The sequence below is a fragment of the Ammospiza caudacuta genome, chromosome 4 (genome assembly GCF_027887145.1).
Source record: "Ammospiza caudacuta isolate bAmmCau1 chromosome 4, bAmmCau1.pri, whole genome shotgun sequence".
Classification (NCBI taxonomy): Eukaryota; Metazoa; Chordata; class Aves; order Passeriformes; family Passerellidae; genus Ammospiza; species Ammospiza caudacuta.
The window spans coordinates 60,920,385-60,938,962 of NC_080596.1; the positions used below are offsets into that span (position 1 = coordinate 60,920,385).

General features: G+C 38.4%; 1 protein-coding gene across 3 annotated transcripts in view; it reads left to right on the forward strand.

Annotated features, from left to right (window-relative positions):
• The window catches only part of C4H4orf50 (chromosome 4 C4orf50 homolog), a 67,497-nt gene that overhangs the window by 1,911 nt on the left and 47,008 nt on the right, over positions 1 to 18,578 (forward strand). For 2 of the 3 annotated variants that reach the window (XM_058804227.1, XM_058804228.1), the window contains exons 2-6: positions 431 to 532; positions 2,301 to 2,447; positions 6,827 to 7,003; positions 9,558 to 9,740; positions 18,223 to 18,465. In XM_058804227.1, the coding sequence (XP_058660210.1) occupies positions 431 to 532; positions 2,301 to 2,447; positions 6,827 to 7,003; positions 9,558 to 9,740; positions 18,223 to 18,432 (819 nt within the window). In that variant the 3' untranslated portion in view covers positions 18,433 to 18,465. The remainder of the gene's footprint in view (positions 1 to 430; positions 533 to 2,300; positions 2,448 to 6,826; positions 7,004 to 9,557; positions 9,741 to 18,222; positions 18,466 to 18,578) is intronic. The other variant, XM_058804229.1, reaches the window with a different exon arrangement.

Below are 18,578 nucleotides of genomic sequence, written 5' to 3' on the forward strand. Positions count from 1 at the left end.
TTCTACTACAAGTTCTAACAGAAGGTAACTTTTTATAATGGTGAAAATATCATGTTTTGGTGAAAAGTTGCACATGATCATGTACTAATTTAATTTTTAATTTGGTTTAATTTTTTTTATTGTTTTGATGTATATGACGCATATCTCTAAAGACAGGATCTTTACTTGTGGTAGATTTCTTATCCTTGTTTTTCCTCTGTAACCATGTATCTTACACCACAGTGAATTTCTGTGGAGATTATTATGTACTTATAAAGGCAGAATTACTACTTCACTTGAGAATAGTCAAGAGGAAAATATTTATATGCAATACCTTGATTTTATGCAATTTTTGGTAGTAGTTTAACAGGAAACCATCTATTGTTCTATGAAAGACTGAGTGCCATTTGGTACAGGTGAGAGGAGTCATCCTGTCTTTTTGTCTACCCAGGGCAGCATGTTTGAAAACTACAATATGATGAAAGAGCAAGTCAGAAAGGTGGAAGAGCAACTAAAAATACAGCAAAAGGAATTAGAAAAATCAAAAAAAGAGGTAACCTACTCTGATGTACTTCTGAGGACCAAATTTGGTTTTAATTGTGTTTTCTTACATGGCTTTTTGCCAGGCTCTAACACTTTCACAAAACAGGGAAGTCTCTGATCTAGAGAACCTAAATGTTCCTCTGATCTTTGAGTGATGAATGTCACAGTCACCCTCGGTTGGCCAGAACATCAGGTGAAGCTGCGTTCCTGCAGCACGCCGTGCCACAGGCTGGGTGCCCTGATAGAGGCACACACAACAACCTGCTCACTCTGGCATCTCTGGGCAGCTGCTGCCCTCCACATCACTGGGAATGAGGAGAAGGAGAAGGTAGAGGAAGCACTGAGGGTTACTGCAAGACTGAACTGAAAGCAGTTTTTGAGTGAGAAGCCAGATCACTGTCAGGGGTTTGCTGATCCAGAGGCATTGCCAGGTGTGCTGCCCCTTCTCCCACAGCTGTGTAGCCAACACCAAGTCCAGCAACACCTTCTTGGAGACTTCCAAATGTGGAAGGCTAGTTCTCTGTCTGTGTGAAGCAAATCTGCGCTTTTGACACCGTCCAAGGAAGCTTTCAGTGTTGTGCCTTTCCAAATGCACCAGATAGTCACATTTCTGTTTTTTATTAGTCAATCTCCACTCCATGCACATCTAAGCAGAATGTTTTGGTTTTGTGGCAGGAATACATTTATGGGGTTGTAACAGGCATCGCTCACATGCCCTGTGGACAAACCATTGGCAGCAGCAGGTGTGTTGAGCGTGTAAAAGAAAAATAGCAATGAGGTTTTTGTGGTGGTTATATGAATTTATTGTCCTTTGAAAGCAGCTTTATAAGATTCCCAGCTTTCAAGTGAGGCAAGTAGAATGAAGGGATGGATTTAGATGACTGTTGGATGGTTAGACAAAGACTTCTGACCTTATATTTTGAACATAAAGAGACAGTTTTATTTTTATTTCTTTTGTAAAATCTGATTAACTTGGGTCATTCTAATCCTTTTGTGTGTTATAAGGAAGTTGTGTGTTAAAATACTTTCCTCAATTTACTTAAAATAATGTGAAACCTTTGCTTCCAGAAGGGAGAAAAAATGATATATCATACAAAGGAAAGAGCTTGCTGTCAGGCAACCAGCTGAGCTATTGAGGGGCTTTTTGGTGGTTTTTGGTTTAGGTTTACTTTTGTTTTCAAAACTACAGTTAATGTGTGTAAGTGGAATGAAGGCAGCCTAGAAAAAAATTAAAAGTTGAGTTTATGGAGGGCTTTTCTTTCCCCTTCTTTGCATTCTTCATTTTTGATATTTTTGTTTTGATTCTTATACTGAATTATTGTGCCAGCTACTAAGGAGAAAATTAACTCTGTCCCAGTTGAAACCAGGGCACATTCCTCAAGAAAACCTTTTCCCCCTGCCCAGCTAATAAAAAACTTGTTTTTACTTTGCTCTGAGGACTTTCAAAGATATAATCTCTGAAATCATGTGTGCATACACCACAGCTTTTTTTAAACTTTATTCAGAATATTCATGGTAGCTTCATGTTTAGAAACAAATTTAAATAATATTTTTGACACAGCTCTAGTGAGATATTCTATAGGGCATACTTCTAGAGCTCCATTAATGTCTTATGATAAGATTGTAGTGTATTGTGTAAGTTCATTTATTTTAATGAATTTATAACAATTCAAAAGTTATGATGTAGAGAGCAGCCTCACATCCATGGTTTTAAGCTGGTATTGAGAAAGGATCCCATTGCTGGAATTATACTCAGGAATTTTTGTTCTTCCTGTTAGGCTCAGAAGTGGTACAGAGAGCTTGGTTTTGCTGAAACAAGGCATGAAGAAACCAAAACTCGTTTGAGGCAGGCTCTCTCAGAATTAGACCGCCTTAAACAAGAAGCTGGGGACAAAATGCAGGGAAAGCAGCACTGCAAATTAATGGTATGTATGTAAATGGCATGGAGGAAAGCATGGGCCTTGGGAGGAGGGTTCTGGCTGCAGAAATACCCATTTTTGGTGTTGGGAATAGATTTAAAGAGCCTCTCCAGGCACTGAAAACTTAAAAGAGAGCAGATGTTGTGCAAGGTAGACCATCTGTCTGCAGAGTAGCCCAGGTTCGGGGCTCTGCATGGGCAATGTGAACACCTCACTGTTTTGTCTAGGAGGGCTCTTGTTCTGCTCTCTTTAGCCAAAGTCATTTTCAGATGGCCTAAATGAAAGGTCTTGCAGGAGTCTGCAGTATTTTGCAGTATTTGGCCTTTCTGCCCTGATTTCAGGCCTTGTAGCCCTGATTGCTGGATTTGGGCAGGCAAAATGACACTCTGGACAGATGGTGTGGATTAAAGTCAGAGTCTTTAATGGAGGCATGTGGCCCAGATATGTGTCTCCAAAATCCAGGCAATCTTTCTATCTCACTGGAATGTGTTTATATCACAGAAATTCTGGGTTTACTGTAAATTAAACTTTTTTTAATTTTCAGGTGGTTCTCTGTCTTCATAGAGGTTTATGTTTTCCACCAAAATAAATTGTTTTACAGAAACATTGTTAATTACTGAATAATCTTCTGGAAGCAGCTTTTATAAAGACTTTTCAGCTAACCCTGTAATTATTTTTGCCCTCCTTAACTGGTGAGCTGCAAAGAGGAAATATTTCATTTCTACTAGGTGGAAAAGCACATTTGTAGCAATCTACAGACATTTGCAGATTTGTTTTGAACAGGTTGGATAGATATGGCTTTAGAAGAAAATAGAAACATTCTGGAAAGCATAAGGATTCTGAGATCAATTCAGTTGCCTAAATGTCACTGTTTATCCCAGTTAAAAGCCTTAGGGCATCCTGGCTGAAGGTGTAGGTAGCCAGGAAATCTTAGGCAGTTATTTCATGTTAGCTTGTACACCCTACATGGTACTATGGGCCGGTGTTTAGACAGCTGAATTCAGACTTTTAGATGAAAAATTTAAAATATTTTTCATGTCATTCTGATGTGTTGGCATGTAGCATCCTAATACAACAGAATCTATTTCAGGCAAGAAGAAATGCCCAAATTGTTTGAAAATAAAAAGAAATGTGTAACATGTTTTGTTTAAGCCAGCAGATAAGATTTTGGGTGCATTTTTGGGAAATGAAGCTTTAATCCTTTTTTTAGGGACCGTCTAGGGCAATTAGTGTTTATTATGTTGGTCAGTGAAGTAAGATGTTAATTATGACTCACATGGAAATAAAATTCATGGGCCTTGACAGAATATTTTTACACTGGAAAAAGAGCAGGTCAGCCTTGCACTATAGAACCCTGCTACTTTTAAATCCCTCCAACAACTTATGTTTTCAAATTAGTGTATATTGGTCAGTAGGATAGATTTATGCAATACTGTGATGCTGTTTAGGTCTGACTTCTTGTCGGCTGTCATGGTTTAGTGCCAAATTTTGTAATACAGGTGTCTCATTCCAGGGTCAAAGATGCAGTTCATGCACTCCACAGAACTGGGTATATCCTTCAGTTTTTGATGGCAGAACTAATTCTCTGCATAACTCAAGTCCATTATGTTTTAACCAAATAATATTTATTTTGTTGGCACAATTTAGCAAGTAGTCAAATAGAAAATAGACTAGTACATCTTAAGAAAGGTCAACTTTATTTCAATAATTCACCTTTAAAATAAACTTCTTAATATACACCAAGCTGTTGGTAGAGGGTTTGTGTGAGACCTTAAAATATAAGTTTGTCTCGATTAAAAAAAAAGACACTTTGTCAGAGAAAAGATCATTATCTACTTTTCTAGCATCAAGTTACTTCCTGAAGGCAGTTTTGTTGACTGGTGATCCAGTTTTTGTTTTCAGTTACTTTTCACCCTTGACCAAAATTCTTTTTCATTACTCAAAGTTACTAATAATCTCTTATACAGTAAATCACAGTAATTTATGCTTTTTCCTGTTCTAAACTTTATTTTTCTGGAACACCTCTTGCTGCAATGCCTGAAAGAGTGAAGATGTGAGCACTCTGAGCCTAGAACCCAAAGTGTTTGAAATATGCTGTGTTTTGAGTGTGTCTTGTAGAGCTTTTTGCATTTCTTATGTTCTCCAGCCCCTGCTGCCCAGGGATCCTACTTGTCACCTGAGATTCCATAAGGCTGTCATGGTATTATTCATTGCAAGTAAAAGAGAGATAAGATCATATCTTTGAAGCTTACTGCTAGGACTCTATTTCAGTGAAGTTGCTAACAGGTGAAATACATTTTAGCCTAGAAGCATTTGGGTGAGTTTTTCTGAGATGCTGAGGTGGTGCTGTGGTTGAATTTAAGAGAAATATGGGGGTGAGCAGGAAGGGGGCAGGGTAATATTTACAGCTTTAAAAATTAATAGAAGAATTTTGCATGAAATGCAGACAATAAATAAGTCACAAGGCTTCCCCAGTGAACTCCTGATGACTCTCTGCAAAAAAGGCCTGTAGCAAAAAAGGTCATATTCCTTCTCATTTTCTCACTGAGTTTTCAGAAAAGCACAATTCACATAAGAAGAGGAAGATACTGGTTTTATTTTTAATGTTTAGGTACCAACTTCAAAAAGTAGTGATCTTGCCACGTTTTACAAGAATAAATGCTGTGTTTTAGGCTTAGTTATCCTTTGGTTGATTTCCAGTCCCAGCTGCCGCATCCTTCATCCTTCTGGAGCTTGACTACATAACCCATGGTCACTGCAAACTGGGACATCTGACAGAGGGCTCATCATAAATCTTGTATGCCTCATTTGTGTGTGGGAACTACAGAAAACTGCTGGTGGTTCAGCCAAATGCAAAAGGAAAGAGGGAACTTCTCTCTGTCTCTAACCTCCACACAGTTGTTTTATTTCCCCACCTTTTTTTCCATAAAGCATCTTCAGTTAGGGAGCGTTTCCCTTTTGGCTTTAACATACTTTTAATGAGGGAGAGAAGATAAGGGAAGTACCATGTCATGGACTCATCCTCAGGCTTTTGTCCCTTTTTAGCCCTGGTCTAATCCATGGTGATGTGTCCAGCTGTTCCTATTGTTCTCTTGACACAAGAGGGAGCCAAAAAGTTTAGTACAAGGCATCCAACCTGCTCCAGTGCTGTGCACAGAGGACTGGCTTCAGGAGGAGGAGCCCTGTGACAGTGACGTATTTCTGGTTTAATCTGTGTTGCACTGATGGGCTGCAATGGGATCTGCCAGCTCAGTTTGCTGTTCCCTGTGGAATGGTGCCTTCAGTGTGTTGTAGTCAGGGGTGCCAAAGCCATAAAGGCTGGGAAAATTTTACTGTGGTGTTGTGCATCAGGGCTGAGTACGAACTTCTCTCTCAGTTGTATCAATGTTTGTAACCATTAAAATCAAACCATCATTCTGTTTTGCCAGAAAGTGATACAGTTTTGCCACAGTATATCATGGGTCAGACTATCATTTTTAGCTTAATCTTTTAGACTTGCTTATATACTGATACTTACATTGTCAGAAATCTTGACCAGCTGTGTATCAACTCAGTATTTTCTTTTATTATATTTTAATAAATACATATAATAGCATAAGTGTTTTTCAGGATATTTCCTTCTCCTTCAGATTTGCCTCATTCTAAATCTATATGTTTCATCAGGCAGCGTCACTTGTAGGAGCTGACCTTATGATGCTGACCCTCAATCTAAAGCTCTCACTAATCCTTTCAATCTAAGTGCATGAAATCGGGGAGAAAAGAAATTTAAGGGTGGGGGAGGAGGAGTTAAATTCAGAAGCTTCTCTTTCCACTTGCTCTGTATCATGATTATTACATTTAATGTAACAAATTTTATTTTTAGAAATTTTTACTTAAGATCTAATTAGTTTATTAATGATCTTCCACAACAAATAAATATTTGGGAGAGGGGAATTATCTCTCTGAGATAAATATACATAGAAAAACAAGGGACATATTACTTCTTGTTGAAGCAGGAGACTGGGAACATCTGAGTTTTTTCCTTACTCGCTATGTGACCACAGATTGGTCACTTCATCTGTCTTTGCCCAGTTTCCCCATTTATTAAATCATTACAATACATATATTTACCTTGAAGAAATGTTGTAGAAGTCCATTTCTATACCTCTTCTCACAGGGCTCAAGTACTCTTTACATATAAAGAGTTTAAGATTAGTGCAAGAATATAAGTGTTAATATGTTCATGAAGTTTTGAGATTATGCATTTTTTAACAGCTTGCTTCTTTTTGATGTACAAGGTAAGTAGTTATATTGATTGGGAATTTTTGCGGTGGTATAAGACATGATTAAGAATATTTTTGTTGTTTTATACACCTAAATTGAAAAGCTGTGTATTTTCTCTCTAGCCTGTGCACACATTGAAGGATGCCCAGGAAAAAGAGGTGAATAAAATAGCCAGTAAGAGATTAGAGCAGCAAGTGTTGACTTTGAAAGCCCAGCTCAGGGACCAGGCTGCTTTACAAAATCAGTTTCATGACTTGCAGAATGAAGTGGAACTCCTTCAGGCTCAGCTACGTGAAAAGGTATAAAATTGTTCTCTTTGTGCTTAAATGTGAGCTTAGATGTCAGATTCTACATCTCTCTTTTCAAAGGGGAGAAACAAAATAGTCTTCTTTCCTGGGAATGAATCTGAGGATAGTTAAATGGTTTCCAGGCATATACAAGTACTCCTAACTTCAGAGAAATAGGGAAAAGATGTAAACTACCTAAGTGATCCATGTTATGGAAAAATGATAGATGATCATGAAAATTCAGTCTCTGCTCTGATTAATTCCCAGAGTGTAATGCAAGCACAATGATGCTGAAATTCTTTATAGAGCCACCTCCTTGGCTTAAATTGTCAGGATTTTTTAACATTCACAACTCTCTTTTTCCACTATATCAGATTATGAAACTCCAAGCTAATAGTAGAATTTTGATAGAGTTTTCCTAACTGTTATGGTTCATCTGCTGGGGTTGCACATAAAGAGTTTCAGTATTTTCAGAAAGGTGTGTGGTTTGGATTTTTGTCATAGTTATTCTGATGAGAAGCCCCATGTATTCACAAATGCACTGAGACAAGCAGTTTCTACATTTGTGCATTATTTTTCACCTGGCAAACCAGAGCAGGTACATTAAGATTTGCAAAGCTGCTGCCTTACAGTGTTACAGCAAAGCTGCTGCTGTAAGTGTGACTACAGCTACTGAACTCTTGGGTGGAAACAAATTCCTCCTAGGACTTCTTTCCCTTAGATTTTGTTTCTTATTGGGAACTATATTTTGGAATAGGATAATAGCTACAGTGTGAGCCAAATTGGAATTGCCCACCAGGCTCTGAAACAGCCACTAAATGGCATGTTCTCAATAGTGCTCTTTGTTCTTCATAGCCTGACACAACGAGTAGAACATGCTTCTACTCTGCAATACAAGAGATTATTGTCTTCTCCCTACTGGGAACAGGTTTCATTCTACTTTCTCCACAGTAAACCCATCTTTCTACAACTTTTGTTTCTGTTTTGTTGTTTTTTGTCTGTTTTTTTGGTGGTGGTAGCTCTGTTTTGTTTTTCCTAGCCTCATCCTGTGCTGTGGTTTGCTCTAAACCAGTCCTGTGAAGAGGGTTAGTGGCTTGTCCAGGCATGGGTTGGGGGAGGCCTCTTAGAAGAGCAGTGCTGGTAAAATGAAACTGTTGTGTAGTGTCACATCAGGTGGTAAGTGAGTAAAGGGTGAGATGTGCTTTCCATATAAATGGACAAATCTTAATTGTTCTCTTGCATCAGCAAGATGTGTTGCTGCCTGCCTCATCAAGAGTTTCCCCTGTCCTGCCTGCTCTGATTCCTCCCAAGCCCACAACTTATTAGCTGAGGACAATGTGACCTTTTCCAGCATAATTGATTTCTCATAAAGGAGGGTTTTTTAATGATGAATATAATATGCTTACTGTAAACTTTATAGAAATATAAATTGTCAGGCAAGATAAATGCAAAGGAGTCTGTACTTTATTGTCAAAAGTACTGTATTTATTCATAATGGTAATGGATTTTTTGTGGCAAGATACTGTGTTTTTTCTGCATAATCAGAAAGGAGGGTTACCATCAATAGATTTTAATCATAAGGTACAGACTAAGTAATCTGGCCCACCCTGCTTCACCTCCTAATAGAGACACGTATCATCTGTGTCAGAGTAAAAGGCTGTTGATGTTTCCTTCCAGAGTAGAATATACATGCAGAAAATCCTTTCTCTTTTCTCTAAGTTATAATATTGATAAGGAAAAGGAAAATTTTTCCCCAACGAATATTTTGGAAGATTCACAGAGTAAATATGAACCTGAGTGCATAATGAAGGATACCAAGTCTACTGTGATGCTGCTTTGATCAAATAACCTCACTGATCTAAGGCTCCATCTAAGAACATCCAAAAGCCTTTGATAATTTTTAGACTAATGCTAATGTAGGGCAGTGTTTGTATGCTGGAGCCTATTTGTGTGCAGCCAGTGCCTTGCACTGATTCATCCTGTTTGTGATACAGGGTCACACAGGTGTGCAAAGTGTACACCTCAGAGTCAGGTCTAAAACACATATCAAAAAACCACTGGAGTATTTCAAAGTAATTTTTTAATAAATTGATGCAGGATATAATTCAACCTTTCAGGAGAAAGAGCTGCAGAAGAGCAAGTCTGAAGTGAAGTTGACATTAGCTCCTCTGAAGGTACTGTGTTTCCCTGAAGCCTGATTCAGGACCTGCACAGGGGAATCCCTTTGCTTACAGGCTCTGTGCCTTCCTCTACAACTGTCCCTGTTTTTCTGGGTGCTGCTGCCTTTTCCTTAGTGAGCAAGGGCTCACTGACATCATTGCAAGGTGACTTTCAGCCTCTCAAAAGGGGGACCCTTGCACATGGAAAGGGAACATCTCTTTCCAGTTTATCTGTGCATATATATTGAAGCTGTGGAGGCATCTAATAATGTAGAGACATAGAAATATAGTCTGTAGCTTTGGGTCAAAATGTGGAATTACAGATTAGACACAAAATGTAATCTTGCAGTCTCAGAAGGGAGTGAAATGACAGAGCCATGGGATGTTTGTGTGTTCATGCCACACAGGCTAAGCTGGCTTGCCTCACCCAAAAGTGCCAGGAAAGGAACAGCTTCATTAGGAGGATGCATGATGAATTCCACAGGCAAGGATTTATTAACTCTGCATTGGATGAAGAGATGAAGAGCCTGGTGAATGACATGACCCTGGCAGAGTACATGGTTGCTTTTACACCAATGTGTAATCAAGTGGTAAGTGCTCCTACTTCCTTGCAGTATCCTCATGTGTACACTATTGAATTAAGTGGTGGTTTTCAAAGTGTTTAGGGAGACTTAATGTGCAATTGTAAAACATATTTAATTGCTTAATGTAAGTATTGCTTCAGACAAATCATGGAGTTGGCCATTTTACTGTTGCTGTTGGCAGGGTCTAAATTTCAGGAGCTTAAAGCAAAGTGCATCAGTGTTCCATGCAAGAAACACTCCCCTGGTATTTTGACTAAGTATCTGATGGATAATGCAGCATGTATTACCCAATTACATTTTAAATATAAATTTTGCATTTCTTTTCTGCATAATGCATTGTTTCAGATTTCTGAAGAAGTCTGGGAAAAAAAGGTCAACTGTGAATATTTAAAGACTTAACTCAGTGAACATTTGTATTCAAAAGGGAGTTGGTCACTTGTGTTTCTCTGGCAAAGCAAAAGTGGGAAAGGAAGTTTCACACCTGGTTATATTCAATATTGTTATTAATATCTTGGATACTGGGAATAAACTTCCTAATTTTGGAGTTACACCTACTTGAGGACTTTCTTAAGGACAGGAATCTCAATCTGGCAACCTGAAAAAACAGGAATTCCCTTGCAGTACTTCAGTGTCCATCAAGAAGTTCTTTTTCCTTTTGATGTCTGTTTCGTGTTTTTTTTTTTAAAGCCTGTAAAAGTACCCAGACAATATTTGATAATGTTTGTGTCAAGTACACTTGAGTAGAATCTTTTTGGTTAAAAGTGGGATATGGGAAAGGAGTACTGTGTACTACACATTTGTATAATTTTGTGTGCTTGTCAAAACAACACACAGAATATTGGTTCATACTATATATTGTACTTCAGCTGACACAATGCACTGCAAAATGAATACATAAAAAGAATTTATCTTAATGACACTTGACATTTTCACCAGCAGAAGATGATCAAAATTGGCATATAGTATAGTAAATCCACAGGCTTATTTTTGTGATGATTTTGCACTTTTACACACCGAGTGGCATTCTGTATCGTGTTGATAGTGCTTATTCTTACAGTGTTACTATGTCTTGCAAGCTATCACTCAGTCCTGCTTGTTTTTGTAGCAAAAAGCAATTTAACTGCATGTTAAGGAGAAGGTGGATTGATTCCTGGCTGCAGGATGGGACAGGACTCTGAGTCTGGCTGTGTCTCCTTGAATACCTCAAGTGTGGGTCCAGCAGTGCCTCACCCAAGCTATGGCACTCATCTGTCAGAAGGGAGATAGTACTCCCCTGCCTTCAGGCTTTTCTCAGACACTGCTGTGATAGATAAGCATTAATAAAGCTTGCCAACGCAATAAATATCAAAATACTGTTCACACTCACACTGTCTCCCTAAATGTTCAATTACCACAAAACTTAGCAGGTTCAACTTCTAGGTTCAGCAAGAGAGAATTAGATTAAATATTTATTCTGATAGCCAGTGAACTTATCTGCAGCATAGAGCCCCACATTAAATCCCCTGCTTTGACAAATATTTAGCTGTCCATATTAAGTGGAGCACAAGCCCCTTCCATGGTGTCTAGCACTGCAGTGGCCCCTTAGGCTCAGGCCCAAATAGGATTCAAGCCTGGGGCTTTTGTCATGCGAGGAACAGACTGGCTCTTGCTGGGTGTGCTCACACTGACCTGAAGGCTCCTCTGGTCTGTGATAAATCCTTCCACATACGACAGGGGGAAACTTTCCTATCAAGGAAGAGTTGCGTGTTCTCATGAAAAATGTCTATTCTATCAGGTTTCCAATGGAAGACACTTTCAATGAAAAAATGTCCAAGTTTCACCACTACTAATTTAATGATGATTACAATAAAAATTAAAAAAAAAAAAAAGGAGAGAGACTGTTTCATATTCATGTGACACATTCCTTTGGTTTAAAAGATCTTGTACTGAATTCTGTGGACATATGTTTAAGTGAACTAACTTTTCATCTTGGAAATTTTATTTCTTGCTTTCAATTCTTATTCTCCCTGGACTTCACATCTAATATTCCAGAGCTATACCAAACACGCACTTACATAAAATTCCTTTGAAAGCTCATTCCTTCCTTCCCCTCAGTTTTTCACTCCTACAGCATTCATAATATTAGAATTCTACTATACAAAACCTGCTGGATTGCTGTTTTTTGGGGAGGTTTTTGTTTTATTTTCCTTCTTAAATTAAAGATTTGCAATTGTCTTTATTCATTACTGGACCCAGTAACAAGTGGAGCCCTGTCACACATTGGCAGCAAACCTCTGTGCCTTGACTTACTGATGAATTTCAGCTCAAAGTTTGCCCTGATGAATGAAGAACTGATCCAGAGCCTTTTGAAGGGAAAGAGGACTCTGTACTCAATTCAGGGCCTGACCTTTTGTACTTCAGTAAAAATCTTTGAGTCATGTTCTCAGAGAAAAAATTATTGGTTCATAGTTCTATCAAGAACTCTTTTTTTTTTTTTTTTTTTTTTGGTCTGTACATGAAATTGCAAGTGGAGGGGATAGAGCTGCTTCAGCTGGGTGCTGGGATGCCCCAGCTTTGGTGGGGCACTTATGGGCACCACCAAGTTACTCCTGCTCACAGACCAAGGCAAAATCCAGTTCTTTGCTCATTCAGGACATGATGGATGGTTAGTCATTTCCTTCTGTTTGCCAGAAGTATTTTCTCCCAAATTTTAATCCCAATTAAAATACTAAACCACAAAGATGGTATTATGCAAAGCCCACTGTCTTTGGAGCTTCTCTTCAGACTTTCAAGGCTCTGCTCTCAGACATGATAAATCTCTGTTGTCCCTGTGACTTTATTTTGCTGACTAACTCAAGACTTCCATCAGTTCAGTTCAACAGAGCTGCATAAATTTGAGGCTTGTCATTCTTAATTATTTTCACAGCTCAGTGTTACATTCAAATGTTTGTTAGTGAAAAATAAAATTTGCTTGAATCATGTAGTATCTCGTAATTTTGTTTGAGCGGTGCACTCTTCATTGAGGTCAGATACATGCTAGAGTATTATGTTCACACAAGACAGTTTTCCTTATCTTAATAAGTCACTGTAAAGAGGACTAGGTTTTGAATTACTTTCCCTCATGATAAAACTGTACACCATGAAGCTATTTATTTGTAATTTAGCTTAATTAAGCAATTTAGTATAATTTAATTTAATTTTAGTTGTTTTTTATCATCATAAACATATATGATTGCAAGGAAGGGGTTTTATTTCAATTCTTTTTCATCCAGCATCTATGTCACTTTGGTGAAAGCAAAAATTCTGTGTGGGATGGTGAATAAATGCTGACTCTCAGCTTTGAAAAAGGTCATCTTTTGGGCAGGCATGGAAATGACAATGTATGTCTAATATGAACTTGAAATTTTTGGAGGCATGAAGAAGGTAATTTCTAAGGCTTTGTAATATATTCTCTCTTTAAAAGACTTGAAAAACCATTGCAGCCCATTGGAGTGGAGCGATAATAAATTTTGGCAATAGGAATATTTTAAAACCTTGTCTTGTTTTGTGTCTGGAAAACAAAAAGCATGTGGCTGAAGAGGACACATTGCTGGGACAAGGGCTGCCTCCAGCAGGTACATGGGGCACTGGGCACAGTGTCCTGGCTGGGAGTCACATCCCCAATGTCAGACACAAAATGTGTGTCCACGTTTGGCCTTTTGTCATGTCCCATTTTAATCACCTCCTTTTCAATGCTGATTTTTTTTTAATTGGAAGAACCTTGGCCTCATCTCTTTTTTCTTGCCTTTGTAGAATTAATTTGTGGACATTATTAACAGTTATTGTTTTTCTGCCTCTCCCAGTGAAGAGAGCACAGGATAGCATTCATCAACTGATCTTGGACATTCATGTTCACAAAACATCTAACAATAAAAGACTTGGCTTTGCTACAGCTGCTTTACTTGGGATGGTAAAAGTAGGAAGCAAGAGGAGATGTTCCAGATGAGTAATAGGACATGTGAAAGAGGAGGCTTGATTTTTTTCCTGAGTTTAGGTGTCTTCTTGCAGTTTAAGGGCCAGGATTTACCCGGTCTGGCTGGTTTGAACAGGAGGCAGTGTCCATGCTGCTTTTGGTGGATCAGAGAGCCACGCAGAGGAGCAAGTGAGCTTGGCTCCCCTTTCATGTGGACTCAGCCCAGCCACTACTGTTGTGCAATATTTAGGGCCTTTTCTCTCTCTTTTGGGCTAGGTGAGAAGAAAAAAGAGTATGTTTAATTCTTTCCTTCAAATGATTGAGCAAACTGCCTCTGTCTGGATGTCTGTAATGGAAAATGCTGCTCATCCAATTTCTCTTGTGCTGGAGCACTTTGACCTGATGATATATATTTTATATTTTCTTTCCATAGTGGATCTGAAACTATTGTGGCTGTTTGCCCTCATTTCTTGGGGCTGAAAGGGAATTTGTGCAAGGGATGTAGGGATAAATGGTAGTGCTTTTTAATGCTTTTCATGCAGTCATCTTAAACGTTATGGATGGAAAGCTCCAGGCAAGGAATGTGTCCAGTGCAGTGAATTGTTTTACAGAATAGGGATTAAATGCTCAGAACAGCATAGCTTAATTCTTCTTTCTGTCAAGGGATTTCTTCTGAGATATGTTTTGATAGAACAATGCTTTTTGTTTGTTTATTGGTTTGTATTTCTACTCATTATTTTGCAAGTTTTCAGTGAACTGTATTTGAAGATAATAGGCCTGAAATAAATTCTCTGATGTTTTCCTTAAAATGGTTTGTGTGTGGCTGTGAAGGCCAGAGGCTTTTCTGTCACTGAGGGTGAGATACATTTCCTATATGATGTCTGTACTTCTGACAGTCATCTGTGGTAGTTTATCTATTTATTTTCATAGTTAAACCAGAGAAAAACATCCTGCCAAGGAATTATGCTGCCCATTTTATGTACCTGCTTCAGATAAGTGCAGATGACTGAGCACTGACAGGCTGCCCAGAGAGGGAGTGGAGTCTCCCTCACTGGAGATCTTCAAGAACCATCTGGACACAATTCTGTGCCATGTGCTCTGGGATGGCCCTGCTTGAGCTGGGAGGGTGGAGCAGATGACCCCGTGTGGTCCCTTCCAGCCTGACCCATGCTGGGATTCTGGGATAAGGTCGGAAGAGCTGTGGAAGTTGGGCTCCAGTGGTGGTCAAGAGGGCCAGGGGGAGATAGACTTTGGTTTGATAAATACCACCCTCAGAAGGGAGAAAGAATTTAACTTTGGGCTTTCAGCCTTTTTGGGACAAGGCTGATCAAGAGCAAGGAATCTTTCAAGACCAAGTTTTCTTTGCAGAAAGGTTTTTTTTTTTACCTGACGTTACAAAAACATGCCTTGAATCATTGGAATTGCAAGTGGATGAAGGAGTGGAATTAGTTATTTAGTAATTTTTTTTTAAAGAAGGGTGAACTCCATTGCTGAGAGATATGTTATTTTTGACTTTTAGAGAAATTATTACAAATACTGAGAGACATGAAATACAGGTTTAAAAAAGTTAGGGGCAGCCTGGCCTTTGCAATAAAATACCTGATAAAGCTGTTAAATAATTACATAAGTGGTTGTTTGGATAGAGAGGATGTCAAGAATTTGTGCTGGCTGAGGAGAAGGTTCTTACTCAAGGTTAGTGCCCTTTGAAAGTAAAATTTGGTTTAGCTGATAAGATTTAGATCTATTTCCTGACTGCATAATACAGATATTTTAGCAATTTTTTTTTGCTGCAGTTCATGGACAACAGCATGTGTTTCTCTAGAGCAGCACATGCCAGTACAGGAATAGCCATGACTAAAACAAAAAAGCTTTAAAAACTAACCTTCCTTTATTTTCTGATAAATTATAGAATTTAGGTTATCATAAAATGTACAATTAAAAATATACAGATAAATTAAAAGATTTTCATCTTCTCTCTGACACCACTGTTTTATTTTTTTTTTTGTAGTGTTGGGGTAAGCTGATGTTTTTTGGTTTCAATAGTAATCCTTCCTAGAACTTGTCATTATGCAAGTTTACACTCTTCTCAGTTTGGTCAAATATCACAATATTTTCATTTCTTCCTAGGTAGGATATTTTGTGGAAAATTGAAAGGAAAGCAAAAAAATATAGGAAAATAGAATAAATATAGTAAAAAAACAATAATAAAAAAGAAGCAACCTGAAAAAGGACAAGTTAATGTCTGAGCATTGAGACAAAACACAGAACTTTTGCTTAGCTGCATCCTTAGTGCTATAGGAGATGTAAGCTTTAGTGCCAGTGTTATGACACAGCAGAGATGAGTCTTTTGAGAATCATACCAATTTTCCAATATAGTGCAGACTATACTGTGAAATCTTCATTAAGGGAGTAGCATCTTCACTCACTGGGGTTGCATTAACCCTGCTTTCTGCTGAGTGTCACTACTTTGGCAGCAGAAGAATTTGCTAATTCAAGAGGCAAAATGTTTGTGGGTTAAAGAGTTGAAGGAATGACCCTGCAAGGAGGTTATTTTTCTAGAAATGACTTGTGCCAGTGTCACAGCTTTCATTTGGTGTTGTGTTTTTTTCTGGCAGCTTTACCAACTCCCCTGCCTATGAGCAGATCAGTGATTTGCCTTTTCATGGGTCATTGAGCTCCAGAACTTGTTCTGCTCCTGCTCACTCTCATCTATCACCACAAATGCCTCTAACTGTGCTTCCTGTAGTGAGGAAATTCTCATCAAATATTTTTAGATCTGATATCTTCATGCCTCAAAACATTTCAGGGCTGACCTTTCATTGCTTTAAGCCAGCTGGCATTTTTTTGAGTGATGGGGAGAGATACTGCACTTGTAACCTTGGTTAGAAACCAAGGACTTCTGGAGCTGCCTTGGGCTCCTGTGTCTAGAGGGGAACGTCCAAATGTAAAGCTTTCATTTTCCAGCTGATCTATGCCTGCAAAGCTAGGACATGTTTGGGTATTCATGCCACCTTGCCTAAATAAATGCAATATCCAGATGGCATCACAGGCCCCCTCTGTAATCAGCATAGAGAAAACAAACATTTTAGGGAAGAGCAGCAATCTAAATTCTGTGCCCCAAACTGACCAATGTGAGTGTTCCTTCCATTCCTGATGTGCCTGCCTTGTTCCCTGGCCTGTTTTTCAGCCTGAAATCAAGGATCCAGGTGGGAGCTGCTGCTGGGCAGTGTCTCAGCTGGCCACATGTGCTTGTGTTGGGCACTTTAAGGGGACCAGTGGCCACAATTCATCAGAACTGGTTCCCTCTGCTCATGGTGGGGAGCCAAGAACAGGAGTGAAATGGCAACAACAAAAACACCATGTGTTCTTCTTTATGTCATAATAGAACTATATTTAGATGCAGAAACTTGTCAATATATGCTCATCTTTCTGTTGGGTCATTTCAGAGCAATCTTACACTGCTATTGCATTTCAGAGTCCTTTGATTTTTTTGGTTTTTTAATGGACACAAGTGATGTAGCTAAGACTCAGTAAAGATGCACAAAGCAAAACAATATATTATTTTAAGTAAAAATTGTATATTATTTTAAGTAAAAATGGTTTTTCTTTTAAGTAATTCTTCCTGACCTGGCATATATATGTATTGCATTTCTGGAGCTTTTGCAGGAGGCCTAATGGCAATGAGATGTTAATGCATAATGAGGTAAAATAATTTTAGAAAGAAATAAATAAATCTTCAAAAACTGAAAGGCTGAAATGACAAGGCTTGCAATCTCAAGAAACAATGCAACAGTGATATGGTAGGTATAATAAATTTGGCTTTGAATGATAAAATGTACTGCATTGTAGTAGTCATTGGTATTCAGGGAGATTTGCTTGCAACTGTTATGAAAATGTGCATAATTAAACTGCCATTTCTCTCTTAAATTTGTCTGCAGCTCAGTGACAATATTCTAAAAGGATAGTTTGCTCTGGTGTTAAAGTTGATTTGGATGTGAAATAATCAACTGAATTAATTATTTTATTTTTTGTTTTGAATAGTAGGGTCTGGATAAGAGTTCATGCAGTCAACTTCTAGAGACTGTTCAGCTTTACTTTTTTGAACATTCATAGGTAGACAAACCTAAATTAGTTGTGCAGTGTGGAGTGAAAAAATATGTTTGTAAAAGAATCCTGTTAGAAATTTTTAAATCCTTCAGGAGAACTGAGATAATTTTTAAAACTAGGTATTTTTTTCTAGTTTTAATCTATGTTTTCTTAATGGCCCAAGGCAAATTTTCAGCTGTAGCTAAAGCTTAGAGATCTTTTTTGTTTTGTTTTGAGGATGACTTGTTGAATATAGGATTCTTTATTTGAGAGGTGCAGGAATGCTCAACATCTGAAATAATTAGTATGTTATCTTTTCCCTTATTTTGCTGAATGTAGTTTATTTACAGGTAATTTCTGTGAATACTTCTTTTACTGAACTCATCCAAATGGCTTCCACTAATCCAAAACGAGCAGCATTGGAAAACTTAATCAGTCTTGAATTTGTTAAAATGCTATTTTCTCTTGCAGATGCTGCCTTCCTCCACAGATGTTTCACAGGCTAAGGGACAGCCAGAGGGTCGTGTGGCAGGTGCCAAAGGGAACAGGAGGATTGGGTCAGCATCTGGTGACTCTCAGCCAGGGATGGGTGGCCCCCACAGCTCTCCCCTCACCCCAAACCTGTGTGCTGGTTCTTCTGTCACAGTAGCAAGCCCAGAGAGGATCACAGCCTTGCACTGAGAGCTGAGAGAAAACCACCCCAAAAACTGCCAGGTCAGTAAAAGTTTTTTCACTGGTTTTAGTTCAGTGAAATCTCTTATTCTTGGCAGAAGATACAGATGTTTAAATGATTCCTTCCAGAGATGAACAGTTGATTGTTAGTTTAG